Here is a 20,920-nt window from a genome sequence, read left to right as displayed (position 1 = left end):
TATTATAGTATATTGTATTATATTATATTATATTTCATAGATATTTACCTATGCTAGGAAGGACTACTAGGACTTCAGAAAAGGCACTATTACAATCAGGCAATGCTACGACATTCAGCGTCTTCCACATATTTTCCAATCAGGCAATGTGCAGGGCGCACTGTTGTTATGGGTCCTTTATGTAGTTCCTGGTCCACGTCGGTCTGGATCAGAATGAGAAACGGGATAAACAGTCACCGATAATTGATCAAGATTCCCGTAGACACAGTTTCACCTGATATTCTCCCAAAAAATGCATATGGAAGATTTATTTAACGCATTCTGAGAGATCGGAGCCCCATACAGGTAAAATAATTTAGCCAAAGACGTGGATCTGGCCATTTAAAGCTCAACACTGTGTTGTTATCGTGTTCTGGAGATTTAATATGCAAAAAAATAGCTGAAATTTACTCCAACGCCAAAGGAAATGTAATGGATTGGGTTTTAAAGCTGACAGCTGTCAATGTTAACTGAACGCGAAATGTAAACAAATGTTAGTTTCACGGAACATTAGGAAAACTGAAAGGAAATGTAAAACTACAGTTGGACAATTGATTGAATGCTCTCTTTTGGATAATTTGATGGCTGTCGTGATCAATAATAAGCTCGTTTTAGAATGATAGAAGCTGATATTGATTTAAATGAGAGGAGATTAAAAGCTCTGGATGTGGATTCAGAGGGTTAGGGATTTTTCCTGCTCCTGTTTACGCTGTACAAGTCAAACATTGTATTGCTCTGTATATTTTAAGCACATAGTGTTGTTGAATGCAGGAAAGTAGGATGTTATAAACGATACTGAGGTGAAGTTGGTTTTAATATTTGCACATTAGTTCATTTTAACAGTCCCTATTCTGTTTACCACGCTAATTTGAATATTTGGTCTGAAATCACATTTAATTATGACTTCCAAACAAAGTTAGCACTATTTAATTGACCGTGAACAATGTTGCACTTTGATAGCTGCTGTTAGTATTTCTCTGTTTATAATTTGCAAATAATACTTTTCTGAAATTATATATCATAAAAAAGAACCGTCTGAAACCAACTTTACCTCAATATAAATTGCTCAGCATAATTGAGTACACCCCATTTTAAAAATAAATATTTTTATCCATTTCTCAGTAAAACAGATTTGAAGAGTTCAGATGCAAAAGCCTTTTAGTGCCATCTGAAATTTCCATTGAAAATTAACATTTTTCTCAGCCTGTTTTGTTTATGTTGTTTGTTTTTTTCCTTCAAAGATCTAAACAAGGGAATTACTCTTTGCCATACAAGTAATGTTACTGATTCTACATTCATGAGCCTGATAAAATGCTCATTTTAGAAGAAAATTTTAGACAGCATTTAGAGGTTTTTGCATCTAAACTCTTTGTTTATTAAACATATATACTTATTAAAATAATATTTTAGCCACCAAACATATTTAGAAATTGAAAGAAAATACAATTAAATTCAAGCAAAAATTGCTAAATAAAAAAATACAACCAACAAATTTTCAACAAAATTTTATTTTAAATTTTTTTGCTTCTCTTGATTTTTCCTTCTTTTTAAAATTTGTATTTAATATTTTACTATAACATAAATTTGGGTGTACTAGTTTTTGAACTGTTAACTTAAGTTATTATGTTAGATAAGCTCCAGATTTGGCTTCAGTACTGACTAATATAATATATAAGCACAAATACTGTATAGCTTCCTATTAAAGATATGAATTCATACAATAGATTTGTGAGCGGTGTACTTGTATATGCTGAGCACTGTAAACATAATTGTTGGCACATAATCACTTTAACTCCTTAACTTTCACTGTAACACTTTTATCCCAGTTTCTTTGGTTAAATTATGCTTCTGACGTAATTTTAAGCTAATTTTGTGGTTTTGTTTTTTGATAACCTATGTACAAATTGTCAACAAGGCAGTTAAGTTGCCTGTTAAAGGGCTAGCACTCCTAAAAATTAAAATTAGCTAAATTCACCAACCCTCAGGCCTTTCAGGATGTACTGTTTTGGATGTATGTTACTGAAACTGTGGTTATTGGTGATTTCTATAATGTCCGTTTGAGAGTCAAAAAACATGCATGAAGAGGAATACTTGTGGTTCCTGATAATATCTTGAGGCCTTATCAAGTGAAACTACCTGTCTGTGCGAGAAGCTGAACATTATTTACAACATTACTGTTATGAAGACTGTTTGCTAGTACATCAATCATTCAGCTTAATTATACTTCAGTGTATTGTCAGAAGCCACTGTCTCAATTCTGTTTTCCACATATTTTTATCATCGAGATCTCTTAAACATCTCATCATGCATGATTTCCATTCCAGAGGATCTCAGGATGTCTTGGTTTGTTGATCTTGCCGGGAAGGCAGAGGACTTCCTGAATAAAGTGGACCAGGGTGCAGCCACTGCTTTGACAAAACCCAATCAGAAGTCCTCTCTGTCCTACAATAGCCCAGATGCTACCGATTCAACCCAGTATAATGCTGCAGCTTACAGCTCCACCCAGCAGCACCGAGACTCCATCTCTGCCTCGTCCCAAGGAACTTCCACATTCATCTCCGCAGCTGCTGGGAACATAAAGAAATCCAAAGCTACGGTTTTGGCTGGAACAGCAAACGTTTCCAGCACCACACCTTTGGGTTCCAGCAGCAAGGCGTCATCCAATTTTGTGAGGCCTAGAAAGAGTGAAGTGAACGACGATTTGCTTTTTGACTTCTTAAACAGTTCAGATCCACCACAGAGCGAGAAAAAGGAAGTCAGGAGAGAAACCGTGTCGAAAGCTTTTCGCCCTACAGGGGTGTCAGCACAGAGCCAGATGCCCACTGTCTCTTTGGCCAGTGATCTGCACACAGGCCCATCGGTCACTCCGACCCCGTCGTCCACACAGGGTCTGTCCAGAAACTCTAGCCTCGGCTCTCTCTCCAACAGCTCGCACAGCGTTAAAACCGAGGACAGCTCCACTCGCGACCAAAGCCAAGGTACAAAGATACATCATGTCCTTTGAGTTTTTGGTTAATCATTTGTTATGATGGTCACAATTTTTGTTGTACGCTCCTCTTTGGCTGTTACAGAGAGGCAATGTGGCGACAAGTTTAACAGAAAAATTTAGATTTTGTATTATTCCTCTCAAGATATTAAATGAATGAATTATATGCAACGTGCTGTGTTTTTATGAGGAACAAGGTGCTGTAGATCACAAATGTCTAACTCATATCCTGGAGGGCCAGAGCTCTGCACAGTTTAGTTCCAACACTAATTAAACACACCTGATCAAAATAATTGAGTCCTTCAGGCTTGTTTAAAACCTTCTGGTAAGTGTGTTGAAGCAGGATTGGAACTAAACTGTGCAGAGCTGCGGCCCTCCAGGATCTGAGTTTGATACCCCTGCTGTAGATGCTTCGCATGTAGTAATGGTTGCTAATTTTAAAATTAGGGGTGTATAAAAGTACAATAACCGTGGGATAAATACAGTGTAAATAGCAAGGGATTTGAACTATTTTGTAGAAATATGTAATAGGTCGTGTGAAGTGCTTTAATGTCATCTTAACTGAGACATGAAGAAAGGGCAGCTCCTTCTCTTTTAAACAAACAGCCAATAGCATTTAGTTTTTATCTCGGCTCTGCCAGTGAGAGTAGTCGAGCTCAAGCGCAAATGAGAAGCGTCTTGAAGGGGGTGGGGCATATCAAATACTAGAGATCATTTCATTGGTCAGGATTTGATAAGAAATGAAGTATGAAGTGACATGAAAATAATTGTTGATCCATTTCGGTCACAGGTGTCAAAGCCAGTTCCTGGAGGACTGCAGCTCTGCACAGTTTAGTTCCAACCCTAATTAAACACACCTGATCAAACTAATTGAGTACTTTAGGCTTGTTTGATACCTACAGATAGCTGTGTTGAAGCAGGGCTGGAGCTAACCTTTGCAGGGCCCTCCAGGAATTGATTTTGACACCACTGATTTAGGTGGATGTGACCAGTGGTGGAGAGAGTACTGAAAAATCCTACTCTAGTACTATTACTTAAAAGTATCTCTTGTAAATATTACTCAAAGTAAAAAGTAGACCTTTCAAAAGTACTCGGGTAGTGAGTATTACTCTATAAAAAGCTGATGCATAACACCCACCCAACGTCAAGTTATAACATCATTAGATATTGATTTTTGGTTGATTTTAGGTTACACATTGGACATTGACGTTGGCTTGACGTTGAGTTCTGACGTCAACCAGATTTTCATTTCCAAACAAAATGCATTGTCCCCATGATGTTGGGGTACAATGTCAATCTCAAGTCATGTTGATGTTTTTTTCCTGCTGGGTGTTTAAGGCTATGCATCTAAACAGGCTTTGGGTCAATGCGCGTAAAGATTTTGGAAATCTTCCTTGACACTTTTAATGTTTCCAAACAGTTTTTTGCAATTCTAAATCGTATAATAATAATATTTCATTTTGATGTGATTTACCTTTATGTGTGACAGGACAGGACTGAATCGCAGGACTGATTTTTCTAATCCTCAAAGACAAGAAAAAATAAAGTAGTGGCTGCAGGTTGAAGGAAATCAGTGGAGTAAAAGTACAGATACAGCGCTAAAAATTACAGTAGTTTGAATATTTGTAATTTGTTATTTTACACCACTGAAAGTGACACTTCAATCTTTGGATGTTTATATCTTCTAAATGCAAATTTTGTCATTTGGAGCACACTGGCTTATAATATTTTAGGCTAAAAAAAGTTTAATACTGATATATGAGATTGTTAGATTGTGACTGTTATAGGCTTATAGAGTTGATATTCGTAAAACTAGCATACTGATTCTGACTTCTAAAAAATGTGTTTTACTTTAACAGGACCTTTAAAATGAAAACACACACAAAAAATTAAGTACAAAGTGGATTTTTAAATCTTTTACAGATAATAATGTAGTGTAATTAAATGTAGACCTGGATCTTGTGGAGTTCTTCCTCTTTGAACTCTCTCACTCTTTATCTTTTTTCCAGCTGATGTTCCAGAGAGTTTGACTGCAGGACTGGATGATCTCGCAGATCCTCAGCCAGTGCTGGAAATTCAATCTCAAGATCTTCAACAGCAGCAGCAGCAGCAAGGCCAAGAGCATGTGATCTCCAACCTTCGTCTCGAAAACCAGCTTCTGCGTAATGAAGTCTCCTCTCTCAACCAGGAGATGGCCTCGCTAATCCAAAGAGCCAAAGACATGCAGGAAGGTGGGCCAGAGTGGTTTTTGACATGTATGCTGTGAAGTAGTAACCCTGTTTCCACCTAGTATTAACACACTTTCTTTGTGATCCCATCACCCATCGCCATTTCCATCTTAAAGGTATAGTTCACCCAAAAATAAAAAGTTATTCATTTATTCATTTGTTTCAAACCTGTTTGAAAGTTTTTTTTTTCTTGTGTTGACTTTCGTAGTATTTTTTGTTCCTACTATGGATGTCACTGGCTGCGTTTTTTCCAACATCCTTCAGATTATCTTGTTTTTTGTTCAACAGAAGAAAGAAATTCATGTAAATTTAGTACCATGTGAGGAAATTTGATTTAATTTTTGGTGAACTCTCCCTTTAAATAGAAACACTAAGTGGGACACACCAGTACTATTGAATCATCAAATCCATTATTTTATGTAGCTCTTTTTTGGAGTGTGTTCTCATGTCTCATACTGATAACATGTTAGGTCAATTGTCAGAAATTTTCTGTGGGGGAAGGGGGGTGTCGGTTGGGGGCGGTTCCCTTACTCTCTGAACCATATTCAGATAAAAATAAAGTAAACAACAACAACAACAACAAAAAAAGAAAACGAACAAATCAAACAATAACAAAAAAACACACATACACATATAATAATAATAATAATAAATTAACAAATGACACCCAAGTAAGTCATTACCGTTAAATGTTAGATATCAGACAATTTCTTTTCCTAACACACTCTTAGAGAGTTTGTATCATTCAAAAATCCAAAGCAAGAAGAAAAAAGGAGGAAAAAAAAAACAGATACAGACAGGGTTATATGCAAGACGGCATATATATAAAGATTTTTTTTTTTTAAATACAACAGAAAAGGTTGCCAAGCAGTATAGAAATCCTCTGTTTTACTATTAATTGTATATCTAATTTTCTCTATATTAATGAACGGCAACAGGTCATACATCGAATGAAAGTAGTTGGGCGGAGACGGGTTTTTCCAGTTCAATAATATAATTCTTTTAGCAATAATTAAGTAAAAGGCTAAAACATTTGACTGCAAAGATGACTGCGATACACTTGTAGGATTGAGTCCAAACAGTGCCACTGCTTAATTTTTAGAAGAAAAATATCAGAGATTGATTTAAAGATTGATGTCTAAACTCTGGACAAAGCCAAAAGGTATGGTAAAGGTATTCATTTCAACTTCGACTTGTTTCCAATGAGTGCTAAGATTAAGTACTGTTCTGTTTCCACTGTCAGCAGTAGCAGAATAGCTAAACAGTAGGGTACTAAAAGGTGGAGCTAGACTCACTGCTGAATGCTATTGGTTTACAGAGAACTGTCACTTTTGCGTGCAAACAAGATATGAGAAACGGCAACACAGGAAGCACTATTTTCAAATACAGAGCTAAAATATGACTCTGTTATGCAAAGATGGCTCACAGCAATGAACCATGATCAAAAATCTTGTCCTCTTATGACAAACAGCCACATGTCAAGAAGCAAGAACTTAGGTGTGCAAAAGACTCCAGCTATGTAAACAACAGGGTACTATTGTCAGTGGAAACACAAGCCTGATTAGAGTGACCCATGCTGAACCATACTACAGGATGCCAGGGTTAAACCACTTCTCTTTTCGAAGGACGTCCGGGATTTTAAACAACCACAGACTCAGGATCTCAGTTTAACATCTCATCCAAAAGTCGGCCCTCACTGAGGAATATATAGAGTCCCCTTTACTATACTGGTGCGTTAGGACCCACACAGACCACAGGTTGAGCCTCACTAACACCACTTCCAGCAGCAACCAAGCTCTTCCATGTGGTCTACCATCCAGGTACTGCTTAGCTTCAGTGGGCGACCATGTAAGAGTTGCAGAGAGCTAGCTGCTGGCAATTTCAGTTAATGACAGCTATTTTAATTGTTCTAGTTTTCATTACCAACAACACTCCAATTAATACATCATTGCTTCTCCTTTTTAGAGGTGAATCTCGGCAGAGCTCGTGCTGACAAGTGGAATTCGGACCAGTCTCGGGTTGATCGCACGGTTCGAGAACTTAGCTCACAGGTCGATGACCTCACAGAAGCCTTGTCAGCAAAAGACGGTCAGTTGGCGGTCTTGAAAGTGCGACTGGACGAAGCAGATCAGTTACTGAAGGCCCGAAGTTCTGCTCTTGAAGAAGCACAGAACGAGAGAGTCAGGTGGGTCTTTTTGACATCTCAAGAGCAGAAAGGCAATCCAGCTTTAGTTGACCTTCTAAAATTAATCAATATTATCTATGAATGAAAATTGTGTGTTTTAGGATTCTTCAGGACCACAGTGAGGGCAGCAGTCTTCACTCGCAGGCTGTACAGACACTACAGGATAGGTTAAGAGACGCAGAGGCTGCAGTGAAGAGAGAACAGGAGAGCTACAGACAGATACAGGTGACTAATTAGGGCCATAGACTCTCAGGATGCTTTCACACCTACAGATCGATTGTTTTGTTCCGAAATGGGGATTAAAATAGGGTATATGCCGAAGCATGTTAATAGGACTTTTAATTTGCCAGTAACCTGGGTTAATCGTTTCCGGCGAATTGTATGTCAATGCAAAATCGGCGCGTTTAAGGTCTGTTTTCTTTAAAAGTCAGCGATCTCCACTGGCTGAGTGATATCCGATATAAAGTGGGTCTCAGATTGTACAAGAAGCACTGCATTAAATTACATGTTCCCCTCCATGTCTTTATAATATGAGCATTTATTTTACCCCAGTATATTCAATGGAGCTTCTGCGCTCACCTACCGATTCTGACGAGCGCGTGCAAGCAAACGTCTTTTTGTCTGGTTTTAAGCTCGAGCAACTAAATGAATGCCAAAGTCTGTTTAACTGATTGTATTTAAATACATTACAACATCGATGCTGTAAAAGGAACCTTATAAAATGGAAAAAATTCACAATAACAGGTCACCGGAAGTGTATTAGTATGGGAAACACATTAGCTCGGCATATACCCCATTATTACAATGTTGCTTTTTATACATGGTGCCTTTCGCTTTTACACTGCGAAGTTTCTAAACAGACTAAAAGTGTTAAAACAAGTCCCGTCCCAATATCTGAACTCTCCTCACATTGGTCAGAGTTTGGTTTATTTTCCCGGAATTCCCTGTCATACGTTGTTATTTAAATTTATTCATGAGTAATGAGACATAAGCGAAAAGGTGCACTTTTAATTTTGAATGGTGACACCCACAGAGATAGTCATTAAGAAATATAAACCACAGGTAAGAATTTCTTTAGCATAGCCTCATTTCAGTTATCTAGGGTTGTAAAATATATATCGATTCTATATCAGAAGTCAAGTTAACCAAAATGTTATTGATATTATATATTAGACGGGTTGCTTTCACTTTCATATTCGACATAAAACACACTTTTACCGGTAGGAATGATATCTCTACTCGTCATTCTCTCTTTTTATAGCCATATATATGCCTATTACGTATCCAAAATACAATATTTCCCAACCTTGTTCCTGAAGGCACACCAACAGTACACATTTTTAACCTCTCTCTTATCAAACACCTAAATCAACTCATCAGAACATTAGAAGAGACTCCAAAACCTGAAGTTAACGGGTCAGATAAAGGAGACATCCAAAATATGTACTGTTGGTGTGCCTCCAAGGACAGGGCTGGGAAACAATGTCATAATACACTGTGATGTAGTCTGGTTGGTTAGTTCATTGGATCAGATTGCTTTCTTACTACAACTGAACAGCTGTAGAGTTTGTTTCAATCAAGCCAAGATCATCTGAATGAGATTGTTTGGGCACGGATCCCAGCAGGATTGAGGTTTTCACATAAACCCAAACAAACTGAGCTAAGGGGGCTTAAGGGGGATTATGTTTCGACATCAAATATCTTTCGAATAAAGAGATAACAATTTTGAATCTTAGTGACTTGACATGTTCTTACAGAGTGAGTTTGCGGCACGACTTGCGAAAGTGGAGGCCGAGCGTCAGACGCTGGCAGAGTCTTTAACAAATGCCGAGCGCCGGTTAACTGAAGAGAAACAGAGAGCTGAGGATCTTCAGCAACAGGCCAAAAGCTCCCGATCTGCTGCAGAGTACACCAGACAAGAGCTCCAGGACTACAAAAACAAAGCCTCGCGCATATTACAGGTGTCGTTCTCTTTATCTTTACTCTATGTAACCTATTTTCCACCCCAAGTAATCGAAGGCTCATGGGTTTTGTGGGTTTTCTGCAGTCTAAGGAGAAGCTGATCAACAGTTTGAAGGAGGGCTCAGGTCTAGAGGTGCTGGAGGGAGCTGGCGCTGGGGTTGAACTTGAAGAGCTGCGTCATGAAAAAGAGCTACAAAGAGAAGAGATTCAGAAGCTACAGGCACAAATACAGAGCTTGCGGACAGAGATACAGGTACAAACTGATGCAGACGTTTATATTAAAAAATCCTAAATACACAACTCTCTCAGCCTTTTGATTATATTCAATACGTATCTTTGTTTTTTTTGTGTTCACCTAAATTTACTGAAATTTACTTAATTTCTTGAACACAAAACAAGATTTTGAAGAATGTTGAAAACCAGCAGCCATTGACATCATCTATAGTAGAAAACAAAATTCTATGGAAGTCAATGGCTTGTTTTCCCTCTACATTGTATCTTCCTTTGTGTTCAAAAGAGGAAAGTAGCTCAAGCAGGTTTCAAACAAGTGGAGGATAAGTAAATGAGGACCGAAGTGGGTAACACTTATATACTTATAATAACTACACTACAATAACTAATAACTACAATAACTATATACTATAATAACTATACACTTATAATAACTACACACTAAACATTAGCAAATGGCATATTCATAATTTGTTAAATATTAACTCTACATTAAAAACGTAAGCAGTTATTAACTGCTGCTACAAATGCTGTATTCTTGATTTATAAGCACATTTATAATGTGCTTAATAATACTCTGTGAGTAATTTATTTTTTTAATACTAAACTAAGTATTACATTATTTACAAACCATTTATAAATTTAATTCAATTCAGCTTTATTTGTATAGCGATTTTACAATGTAGATTGTGTCAAAGCAGCTTCACATAAATGGTCATAGTAACTGGATCAGGGTAGTTCAGTTTTTAGTGATTAAGTTCAGTTTAGTTTAGCTCAGTTCAGTGTGGTTTGAAATCATTAAATGTTCATTTAAATAGTTTATTAGTCATTTACTTGATCTTTGAAAACCACCAACTATTTTTAAATAACTGATTTGTAAATAATGCAATATTCAGTATAGTAATGAAAAATAAATCATTTACAAAGTATGAACATACGATTATTAAGCACATTATAAATTTGGTTGTTAGTCAAGAATACAGCATTTGTAACTGCAGTTATAAACTGCTTACTAACGTTTATTAATGTAGAGTTAATGCTTAACAGATCAGGAATTCAGTATTTGCCAATGCTTAATAGTTGATTCTTAGTGTGTAGTTATTATAAAGTGTTATTTTATATATAAAAGGTTTATTTTTCGGGTGAACTATCTTTTTTTAAATGTCTTCATGGTCTGTTGCTTTGAGGAAAAACATAAAACAGCAAAAATGTAGTTAGAAAACATGCATTAGGTCATCTAATAAAATAAATAGCAAAACTAAACATTTGTGATACATTTTGTTTAATGTAAAAAAATCCTCAGATTAAAATCCTCCATTTTATTTACTTATGTTTTAATAATCAATAATGGTCATTATAAAGGTATAGATTACAATAATTTATACATTATAGAAATGTATGCTTTAGTTAATCTAATGTAAATTAGCACAACTAAACATTTGTGATGCATTTGTTTAATGTAAAAAAATCCTCAGATTAAAATCCTCCATTTTATTTACTTCAATTGCAAATTTGGATTTTAGGATCTGGAAACCCAAGCGCTCACTGAGAACGAGAGCTGGAGAGAACAGCTGGCAGAGGTACAGGAACAACACGCACAGCAGATCAGAGCCAAACAGGAAATAGAGGCAGAACTGGAGAGATCCAAACAGGTACGTCATTGCGAGAGAGATGAAAGCACACAGGTTTTCAGAGACGGACAGTATAATGTGCATTGCTACATTTCAGTTTTTAATAAAAACTGATTGTTGATAAATGTTGAGATGCAAGATGTAAGAACATTCAAGGTACCTTTTCTTTCAAAGAGCAAGCAGTAGGTGGCTTACTTGCCAGTTGCCTGCAAATGTCTGACTAAAGTTTGTTTTAGGTTCGCACATTAAGACGTTCTCCTTAATATTATAATTTCAAAAAAGGCTTCTCTGCAAATTCTAAATCAGGAAATTATATTAGCAGCCAAAGACTATCAAAGTACAACATTGTTCACAGTCAATTAACCAGTACTAATGTTGTTTTGAAGTCATACTTGTCTTGCATGCTATTTCTGACCGAATATTCATAGTAAGTTTTGTTATGGTTACGCCTTCTGTCCACACTAAGCCAGAGTTTTCGATCGCCGAAAACTGAGCATTTTGAAAACGCTGAATATGTCGTTTTCATTTTAAATCGCTGCTGCTCCATCTCAGTTTGTATGGGAGGGAAAACAGAGACATCTGAAAAAGAAGGGGCGGCTGCAGACGTTCGCCCATCTGATTGGGGCTTTTCCCCTTAATATTAAGTAGCATACCCAAAGTTTAGTCTTGCATCCTTTTCTTCTAATTTCAGACTTCACAACATTGATATGGAAAACAAACTCACGAGGACAGGTTGGGTAAATCTTCAAAGGGAACAGTGTAGGCTACTTTATTTCACATTACCCTGGCTACATTGTTTCACTTTCTTAACAATAAAATTAAAACATGATATAAGGAACTGTCAATTTTCATTTTAATATTAAGACGCCAGTGTGGATGTGGATCGTTTTCATTCTAAAATGCAGTTTTAAAACTAAAACGTATTAGTGTAAACAAGGCCTAAGAATCAAGCTGGCAAGCCCAAGTAGCGCAGACATGTAAATTCTCATGACTCATGTAAACTCATAACTAATAACAACAAATGGGCCACTATGGAAAAAATAACTGAACGTATAGCATGTCTGAAATAATTTAATATCTAAATGTTTTCATAGTCAATAAATGTGATCAGTTTTAATCATAAACACGCTCTAAATTTAAAGATCACTTGAAATTGGGGTTAGATTCAATTTTGGCACAAGAACAAACCTAGAAACAGACTAAAACAAAACAAAAAAAAAATGTATACAGAAGTCTAAGAAAAGACTAAATGCTTTGAATTCTCCAGGAACTGCAGTACATTGAGGAAGAGCATCACCGCACTAAAATTACCCTTCAGGGTCGCGTCAAAGACAGAGAAGATGAGATCCAGAAGCTTAGAAATCAGGTACGCAAACAACCACATACATGAGTGTGCACCTACTCCAAATTTTCTGAAGATTTATAATCATTTTACACTTCCTCTGATAGCTGACCAATAAGGCTCTGAGCAACAGCAGTCAGGCGGAGCTGGAGGGTCGTCTGCACCAGCTGACGGAGACTCTGATTCAGAAGCAGACCATGTTGGAGGCTCTGGGCACGGAGAAAAACTCACTGGTTTTTCAGCTGGAGAGGCTAGAGCAGCAGCTGAAGAGCCTGCAGGGTGGACAGAACAGCGCGTCGCACATTAACATGGCGGCCATGGAGGGACCAGGTCTGTGCACTGCATGATGGGATTTATCTTTTTAAACCAATGCTGTGTCTCAACTCAAGCTTGATTGAATTGAATAATAAAGATTTGGTGGCCAAATATGATTGATTGACTGTTTTTATGTACAGGTGCTAGGCAGAGGAACACACCAATATTGTTTAGTGATGGGGATGGCCCGGTTACAGGGGTGTATGGGAAGGTTCGCAAGGCAGCCAGCACCATCGACCGCTTCAGGTAACCAACGTCCAAGATGCTTAAAATGTATTAATTTTTGTGCCGATTTAAATAGCAAGTTGTTAGTGGCATGAAAAATAAAATAATAAATGGCAAGCAATTACGAGAAAAGTGGTATGAGCTTCAATGAATTTGCTTGAGGAAAAAACAGCAGTGAATAAGAACAAGCTCATAATAATCTTGGGTAAATCACTACCTGCACACCAGAGATGGCAATACTTGAGTAGATTTTTCTGGCATCAGTACTTTACTCCACTATTGATTTTTTTTTTACTTTTAATTTTTACTCCTTACATTTTTACACAAATATCTGTACTTTTTACTTATTACATTTTTAAATCCGACTCATTACTTTCGTTTCCATGTGTTTGATGGTGCGATCTATATTATTTCTTGTCTGCGCAATTTGAGCGCCATTTTGATGCAGTCAGTCTATTTTCGTCATTGCTTTGCTTTGCATGGCTTTTTCAACCAAGGCTATAACGCACCCTATGTAGGCTAGCTTATGAAGATTACTATGAGAAAGGCAAGGATGACTACGCAGATGAGACAGAGGGAGAAGACGGATTTAACATAATGCTGCTCAGTTTACACAGTACTAAGACACATTTTGCTCAATCAGATCACAGATAATCAAGAGAGACACGTTCCAGCTCAAAAATATGCCATGCAAGTGCTTAAGGTTAACAGTCTTTTGTCCACTTCTTCATACTGCAAAGAATTCCTCTGCTCTTACAATTTATTTCCCTGAAAAAAAGTGCTTTTTGTAAAGATTTGTACATTTAGAATTAAAACAATCAAATACTTTATAAGAACTTTATGCATTGAGATTTATTTCCATTATTTCCAATGAGTTCATATCTCCTAATATTTATGCTGTTTTATAGTGTTTTTTAAATAGATTTTTTAACAAATATTTTACAACAACAAAAATAACTATACTGGGCGATTCATGAATAAAAATATAATGCAAAAGATCCTGAATTTATCATGTGAAAAAAAGAGATAATTTTTGAGGCCGTACTTCTTTACTTTTACTTGAGTACAAAAGTGTAATCAGTACTTCACCTTTTACCAGAGTCCTTTTAAACATGTACTTCCATTCGAGTAAAGGATTTGTGTATTTTCACCATCTCTGCTGCACACTCTAATAACTCCAATAAACTTGATTGATTTATGAGTAAACCTAAATAGCAACCTGAAATAAATAAACAATATGTATTATTATGCCACTGTTCAAAATATGCAGTTTTTTAAATGTGTCTTATGGTTACTGGGGCTGCATTTATTTGACCAAAATAGAATAAAAATAATGGAAAAAAATAATTAATGCAAAACTTTTTTTTTTAAATGAACATAATAATATATGTTAAAAAAATTTAGGGTCAGTGTTTTTTTTTTTTTTTTTTTCATTTTTTTCCATTCTGTTCATTAAGGCGGCAAAAAATGTTAAATTGTTAAATATTTATTAACATTTTAAATAAATGCTTTTCTTATTGTATGTAGTTTCAAATGAGATTATTACTCCAGTCTTTATTGCTTTTATTACTATTACCATTAATAATAATAATAATAATAATAACAACAACAACAATAATAATAATAATAATAAATATTAGAGTGATTTCTGAAGGATCATGTGAAGACTGGAGTAATAAAGCTGAAAATTCATATTTAAAATCACTGGAATAAATAATTAAATTAAATTATAAACTACTTTTGAACAGTTATCTTATAGCACAATAACGTTTCACAATTTTACAATTGGTGATGAAATAAATGCAGCCTTGGTGAGCAGGAGAAGCTTATTTTAAAACATTTAAAAATCGTACGAACCCCAAACTTTTGACCGGTGGTGTACATTACACTGGTCTGCAATGTCACATGATCCTTATGAAGATATTCTAATATGTAGTTTAGTGTTCAATAAATATTTTTTATTACTAGCAATGTTAAAAGCAGCTGTGGTGCTTAATATTTTGTAAAAACATTCTTTAATGAAGAGAAAGTTCAGAAAGTCAGTATGTATTTTATTTTTAACGTTAATCTGACAGATGAAAATTTGTGGCACTGAAAGCAATAATATATTATTCCCTACCTGCACACTCTAATAACTTCAATAAACTTGATTGATTTATGAGTAAAACCTAAATGGCAACCTGAAGGATGATTATAAGTGGACATGGCAACACAGAGAACAAACTGTGATAGTTTTTTTTTTTATTCTTTTTTTTTTATTGAACATTTTGACTTTGAACCAAGTCCGAAATCCACCCAACAAAAAGTGTCAAATAAAATAAAGAGTAATATTGTAATAATAAGTACAAAATCAGGATTGAAACAGAACTGATACAGCCTCTCTCATATTTAACCATAGTTGTACAGTTTTTTATTTATTTTTTTATTTTTTTATTTTTTATTTTTTATTTTTTTTTACTGGCACTGTTTATTTTGGCTGTGGTATATTCCGAACTAATAATGTCCAGTAGATAGAGCCCCCAGGAAAACTGAGATTGTTTTTGACTGAATTACATGCAGCACAGACCAAAACATTATATAAATACACACAAGTTGCTTTAGATAGTAAGTCACTGCATGTTTTGGAGGATAAAAACAGTGACTTTATTTCTAGATGTATTTTACAGCATCACAATTGTAATTAAAATCTTCCTTTCTCTTTTGCCTCCAGTATACGTCTAGGAATCTTTCTAAGACGTTACCCCATGGCCAGGGTATTTGTTATTATTTATATGGTGAGTTTACAACACAGGAATACTTGACAGTTAATATTTAAGTAAGATGTCACGTTCTTCCATTTGTTTGTATTCATCTATCGAGCGTGTGCTCTTCTTTTCAGGCACTTCTACACCTTTGGGTGATGATTGTCCTTTTGACGTACACACCAGAGATGCACCACAGTCATCCTGATGGAAGATGAAGGACTTCCAATCTGTATTAACAACTAAGAACCTGTTGTGATCAGTAAAAGTTAATAAAGGTGATACTTCAGGCTGCTGTACAGTGGCTCAATATGCATTCATCTACAATTTGCACAGACATGCTGCTGGGTGGTTTTCTCCTTTTCTCTCTCATTTGTTACGCTGTTTCTCATGCGTTTCTTCTTAATCCACTGCATCTTTGTCTGTCTTGGCTCGTATGTGTCTGAAAGCTAAAAGTTTATTGCGAGTGAAGAGAGTGACATGAAGAGAAATATTTAAGGTGTAATTTAAAGGTGTGGTTTTAATCGGTTTAAGAGTTCTCCTTTTCTTTTATTCATCTCCATTTCATGCGGATGTAATCATGATTATTTTTGTTACAGCAAATAACAGATTGTATTCCTTACACTGAAAAGCGGATTTATCTGAATAAATATTAACACAGACATAATTTTCATTCTCTCTGCTGGTTTTTGTGACGTTTTGTAGGACACCAGATGAGGTATATAATGGGTAAAATAGAAAGTGTTCAAATAAATAACAAATTTGAAATATTTAAAAGTGACACCTATCAAAATTAAATGTTTAAAAATGACACAAAAATGTATATATTTGTATGTATCAATATAATACTGTTCAAATGATGTGGGTTTTTAAATGTCTCGTGCTTACTGAGGATGCATTTATTTGACCAGTGTCACATGATCCCGCTGAAATGATTCTCTAACATGTTAATTTGCTGTTTAAGAAATATATTTTATTACTATCAATGTTAAAAACAACTGTGGTGCATAATATTTTGCTGAAATATTCTTTAACGAAGAGAAAGGTTTGAAGGTTGGTATGTAGTTAATTTATTTTTATTTTTAGTGTCACTTCTAATGCATTCTTAAAGGGAGAGTTCATCCAAATTGTAAAGTTCTGCTATTATTTACTCATGCTTAACTTACCTGTTTAAGTTTCTTTCTGCTGTTGAAGACAAAAGATATATTGAAGAAGGTGGAAACCTGTGAATCGACTACCATAATTTTTGTTTTTGTGGATGTCAGTAGTGACCGGTTTTCAGCTTTCTTTAAAATATCTACTTTCGTTAAACAGAAGAAAGAAACTCTTAAAGGTTTGGAACACTTGAGGGTAAGTAAATACTGGGTAAATTGTAATTTTTGGTTGAACAATTTCTTTATTTTTTAGGGGTTTTTCACCTTTATTAGATAGGACAGTGGAGGAAAGATAGGAAAGCATTGGGAGCAGAGAGAGGGGAAGGATCGGCACGGAAGCTAGAGCTGGGAATCGTACTTGTGTTGCCGTATGCACCATTGTGCCATATGTCGCCACACTTAACCACTAGGCTATTGGCGCAGACAAACGATTTCTTTATTTTAAAGTATTTATTTATTTTTAAATAATATATCTGGCCTTTTGACTTTTACATTGCATTGAATGTAATGTGTGTCTCATAATTTGATAAATATATTATTTTACCATAATTTAATATTCTATGAATAAATATGAACACTGACAAAATCTTTATTTTTGCTGCTGTTTTTTGTGAATTTTGTAGAGATTAAAGAAAATATCTATTAAATTATTAAACTACTGTTTAAAATATGTGGGTACTTTAATGCCTACTGAGGGTGCATTTATTTGATCAAAAATACAAAAAAAAAACTTTATTGTAATTTTTTTTTAAAAAGAACATTAATATTCAACATACAATACTCTGATTTGCAGTGTCACATGAACCTTCTGAAATGATTCTCTAAAATGTTTTTTTGGTGTTCAAGAAATATTTTTAGTTACTATCAATGTTAAAAACAGCTGTGGTGCTTAATATTTTGTTAACTTTCTTTAATGAAGGGAAAGTTCAGAAAGTCCATATGTATTTAATTTTTAACGTTACTTCTATTGCATTTTTCAAAGGGAGAGTTAATCTAAAATGTAAAGTTCTGCCATTATTTACTCATGCTTATCTTACCTCTGAGTTTCTTTCTTCTGTTGAACTCAAAAGAGTTCAAAAGAGAGAATTTTGAAGAAAGCTAAAAAAAACCTGTAACTATCGACTTTCATAGGTTTTGTTTAGGGAAGTAGATGGTTAGTAGTTTTCCGCTTTCTTCAAAGTCTTTTGTGTTCTTCTGAAAAAAGAAACTAATTTGAGGGTGAGAAAATAAATAGTGAGTTAATTTGCCTTTATTGGGTGACCTGTTCCTTTATTTAAATGTATTTATTCATTTAAAAACAATATATCTGGCATTTTGACTTTTTGAATGCAATGTATGTTACCTAATTTGATAAATATATTAATTTGTCATATTTTAATATTGCCGCATTTGACACTCCGCCATATATGGAGTCTCAGAAATAATGTCTATGGCAGGGGTGCACAAACTTTTTCTTATGAAGTGTCAAAAGCCAAATATCATTGAGAGCCGTGGACTGAAGGTAAACACAATGTGAAAAACAAAAGTTGACTCAGCTTAAGATTTTAAGGCAACAAACTTCGGGACATTTTTGAGTTTACTCAAATTGAGACAAGTGCAGTAATTGGCCTGAAAGTTGAGTCAACTCAACAAATGTCCTGAAGTTTGATGCCTTAACTTTTAAAGTTGATTTTTCAAGTTTTTTTTAAGTACATACTGTATTACTTTAAACTTCATTGGTAATTTCCTTAGTTATTTCAAAATAATAATAATAATAAAAATCATTACAATAATAAATTATGATATGTTACAATAAAAATAATATTTGGTACATAATGTAAAACAGGGGTGCCCAAACTTTTTCTTATAAAGGGCCAAAAACCAAACTTAATTGAGAGCTGTGGGTTGAAGTTAAATATGACAAATCGGTTTACATTAAATTTTGCATGGATAATTTTTCATTTATTACCGTATTATTTAAAAATAACTTAAAAATGTTGCTTGAAATCATAAATAATGATGCAGTATATATTTTTTACGTTTTATAATGAACTTATTTTAGTAAAAACAAACAATCCCACTTATAACACAATGGAGATCAATGCTGAATACACTAGTCCAGCTACTCCTGCCTTTGCTTTAATTTGCTCGCTGATGTTTTGTGCATCTGTCAAGTGGCAGTATTTACATTTTAAAAGTCGGATTCGTTTACAACATTTAAATACAACGTTTACATTTAGTTGGCTTTTTTGTAGCTCCTCGATTAAACCATGAAACAAAAGGTTATTAAATTCGAAACTCCCCGTAATTTTCTCCTCATTTCAGATGGGATGGCAGGCAAAACCAAAGGTTACCATAGGTCAACTTTAGCCCGCAGGCCCTACTTGGGCCTACTTTGGGCACCTCTGATTTAGAACATTTCATTGAAACATTTGCTTTGAGTTCGCTTTTTGTAGCTTATCAATAAAAACAAACAAACTAAATTTTACATTAAATTAGAAATGACCGTCTCTACCTCATCCCCATCATTCTCCGCCTTCTCCTCTTTTGTGTATAATACAGTGTATGACCATATTATATACAAAAGTTGGCCTGAAAATAGTTGGAGAGTGTTTTGTTTTATCACATGACTGCAGTGTTCATTCTTTCCAGTGGCGTCGCTGTGGAAGCGCGAGAATCGTGCGCAGGATTATGTTGGTCCTCCACCGTCCCACAATCCCTCTGTGCTGTCCACGTCCCCTCTGACGGATGATCAGTCCGGCTGTGATGGCCGCGGTCGAGTTGGCACTTTAACCACCTGAAAAACACTGCGACCCTAAACAAACCCGCATCACGAACTTGCCCGAGCATATGTGGATATAACCCGGCGACCAGCTCGACGTTTCTCGCTTGGATTTAACGCGTTTAGTCCGGTGTTTTGTCTTTGTTTATGTCATGAAGTTTTGAACCAGCTGGAATCCTGATCCGCCGCTGATAAATGACTGTCACGTATGTTAAAAACAAACCAACGTGAACGCTATTTATTATACGTTAGCTTTAATACATGAGGATCTGTGCTGCCAATGGATTATATGTGTTTCTGAAAGGCCCTGGTCGGTGATTTAGGGTTAGATCCGGTTTGTCATGTCGTCCTGGCTGGGAGGGCTGGGCTCTGGCCTGGGTCAGAGTTTGGGTCAGGTCGGGGGAAGCTTGTCTTCATTTACTGGACAGATCTCTAATTTTACCAAAGATATTCTGCTGGAAAGCGCCGAGGAAGTGGGAGGTGAGTTGACAAATCACATGTCCTCTCATATGGTCTTTTAAATCTTTTTGTAAGGTCATTTGTTCTGTTTATTAAGTGTCATTAAAAACAAAACAAAAAAAATATGTTTGACTATATATTTCTTATCTCTGTATATAGTGAGCTAGAGTACTGAATGTGAGAGATGTGTGTTGGAGTTGATTAGTTTATGAGTACTGTCAGTGCAGTGATGCTAGATAGCTAATCTCACAGTGAGTCCGGTCATTGTTTTTGTGTGACTGTTAAGATATCTTGGTGCTTGAATATTGGATTTTGTTTACTTTGGAATCTTGTCAACAACAAAAACAAAAAAAGCAGGAACATGCACACCCAGAAATGAAAAAGGATCATTGTTTACATCTTAACACTTATTTAAATTTATACCTGAATGACTGCATTTCTTCTTATGAGCACAAAAGGGGACGTTCAAGGGATTGTTCATCACAAAAAAGTCTGTTAAAGATGGTTCACCCAAAACTTAATATTCTGGTATTAATTACTCACTGTCATGTTATTTCAATATCCCTGAGATCTTCGTTCATCTTCAGAGCACAAATTTAGATATTTGAGATGAAACTCGAAAGCTCTCTCATCCTCCGTAGACAGTATGGAGCCCACATTG

The 20,920-nt window shown here is 35.4% G+C and overlaps 2 protein-coding genes and 1 long non-coding RNA gene across 4 annotated transcripts in view; 2 read left to right on the top strand and 1 right to left on the bottom strand.

The window, feature by feature from the left end:
• Positions 1–306: 306 nt before the first annotated feature.
• On the top strand, positions 307–16,184 carry golga5 (golgin A5). Its single transcript, NM_213411.2, is given in 13 exon segments — positions 307–345; positions 2,364–3,017; positions 5,035–5,256; positions 7,219–7,438; positions 7,540–7,663; positions 9,196–9,399; positions 9,486–9,653; positions 11,155–11,283; positions 12,530–12,628; positions 12,712–12,934; positions 13,060–13,165; positions 15,855–15,918; positions 16,023–16,184. Coding segments are annotated over 12 exon segments (2,283 nt in total). The 5' UTR covers positions 307–345; positions 2,364–2,374; the 3' UTR covers positions 16,104–16,184.
• Positions 9,209–12,454, bottom strand: LOC147834240 (uncharacterized). Its single transcript, XR_015506202.1, has 2 exons — positions 10,057–12,454; positions 9,209–9,984 (listed from the first exon to the last, which is right to left on the bottom strand). It is a non-coding gene; the product is annotated as an uncharacterized LOC147834240 (long non-coding RNA).
• Positions 16,185–19,738: 3,554 nt separating the features above from the next.
• Positions 19,739–20,920, top strand: part of trip11 (thyroid hormone receptor interactor 11) — a 33,608-nt gene continuing 32,426 nt past the window's right edge. The window contains exon 1 of one of the 2 annotated variants that reach the window (XM_087277322.1): positions 19,739–20,280. In XM_087277322.1, the coding sequence (XP_087133448.1) occupies positions 20,142–20,280 (139 nt within the window). In that variant the 5' untranslated portion in view covers positions 19,739–20,141. The remainder of the gene's footprint in view (positions 20,281–20,920) is intronic. The other variant, NM_001278703.1, reaches the window with a different exon arrangement.

Source organism: Danio rerio, chromosome 13 (genome assembly GCF_052040795.2).
Source record: "Danio rerio strain M-AB ecotype USA chromosome 13, GRCz13ab, whole genome shotgun sequence".
Lineage (NCBI taxonomy): Eukaryota > Metazoa > Chordata > Actinopteri > Cypriniformes > Danionidae > Danio > Danio rerio.
The sequence above is the reverse complement of the archived record's forward strand: the minus strand, read 5'-3'. Positions and strand labels throughout refer to the sequence as shown.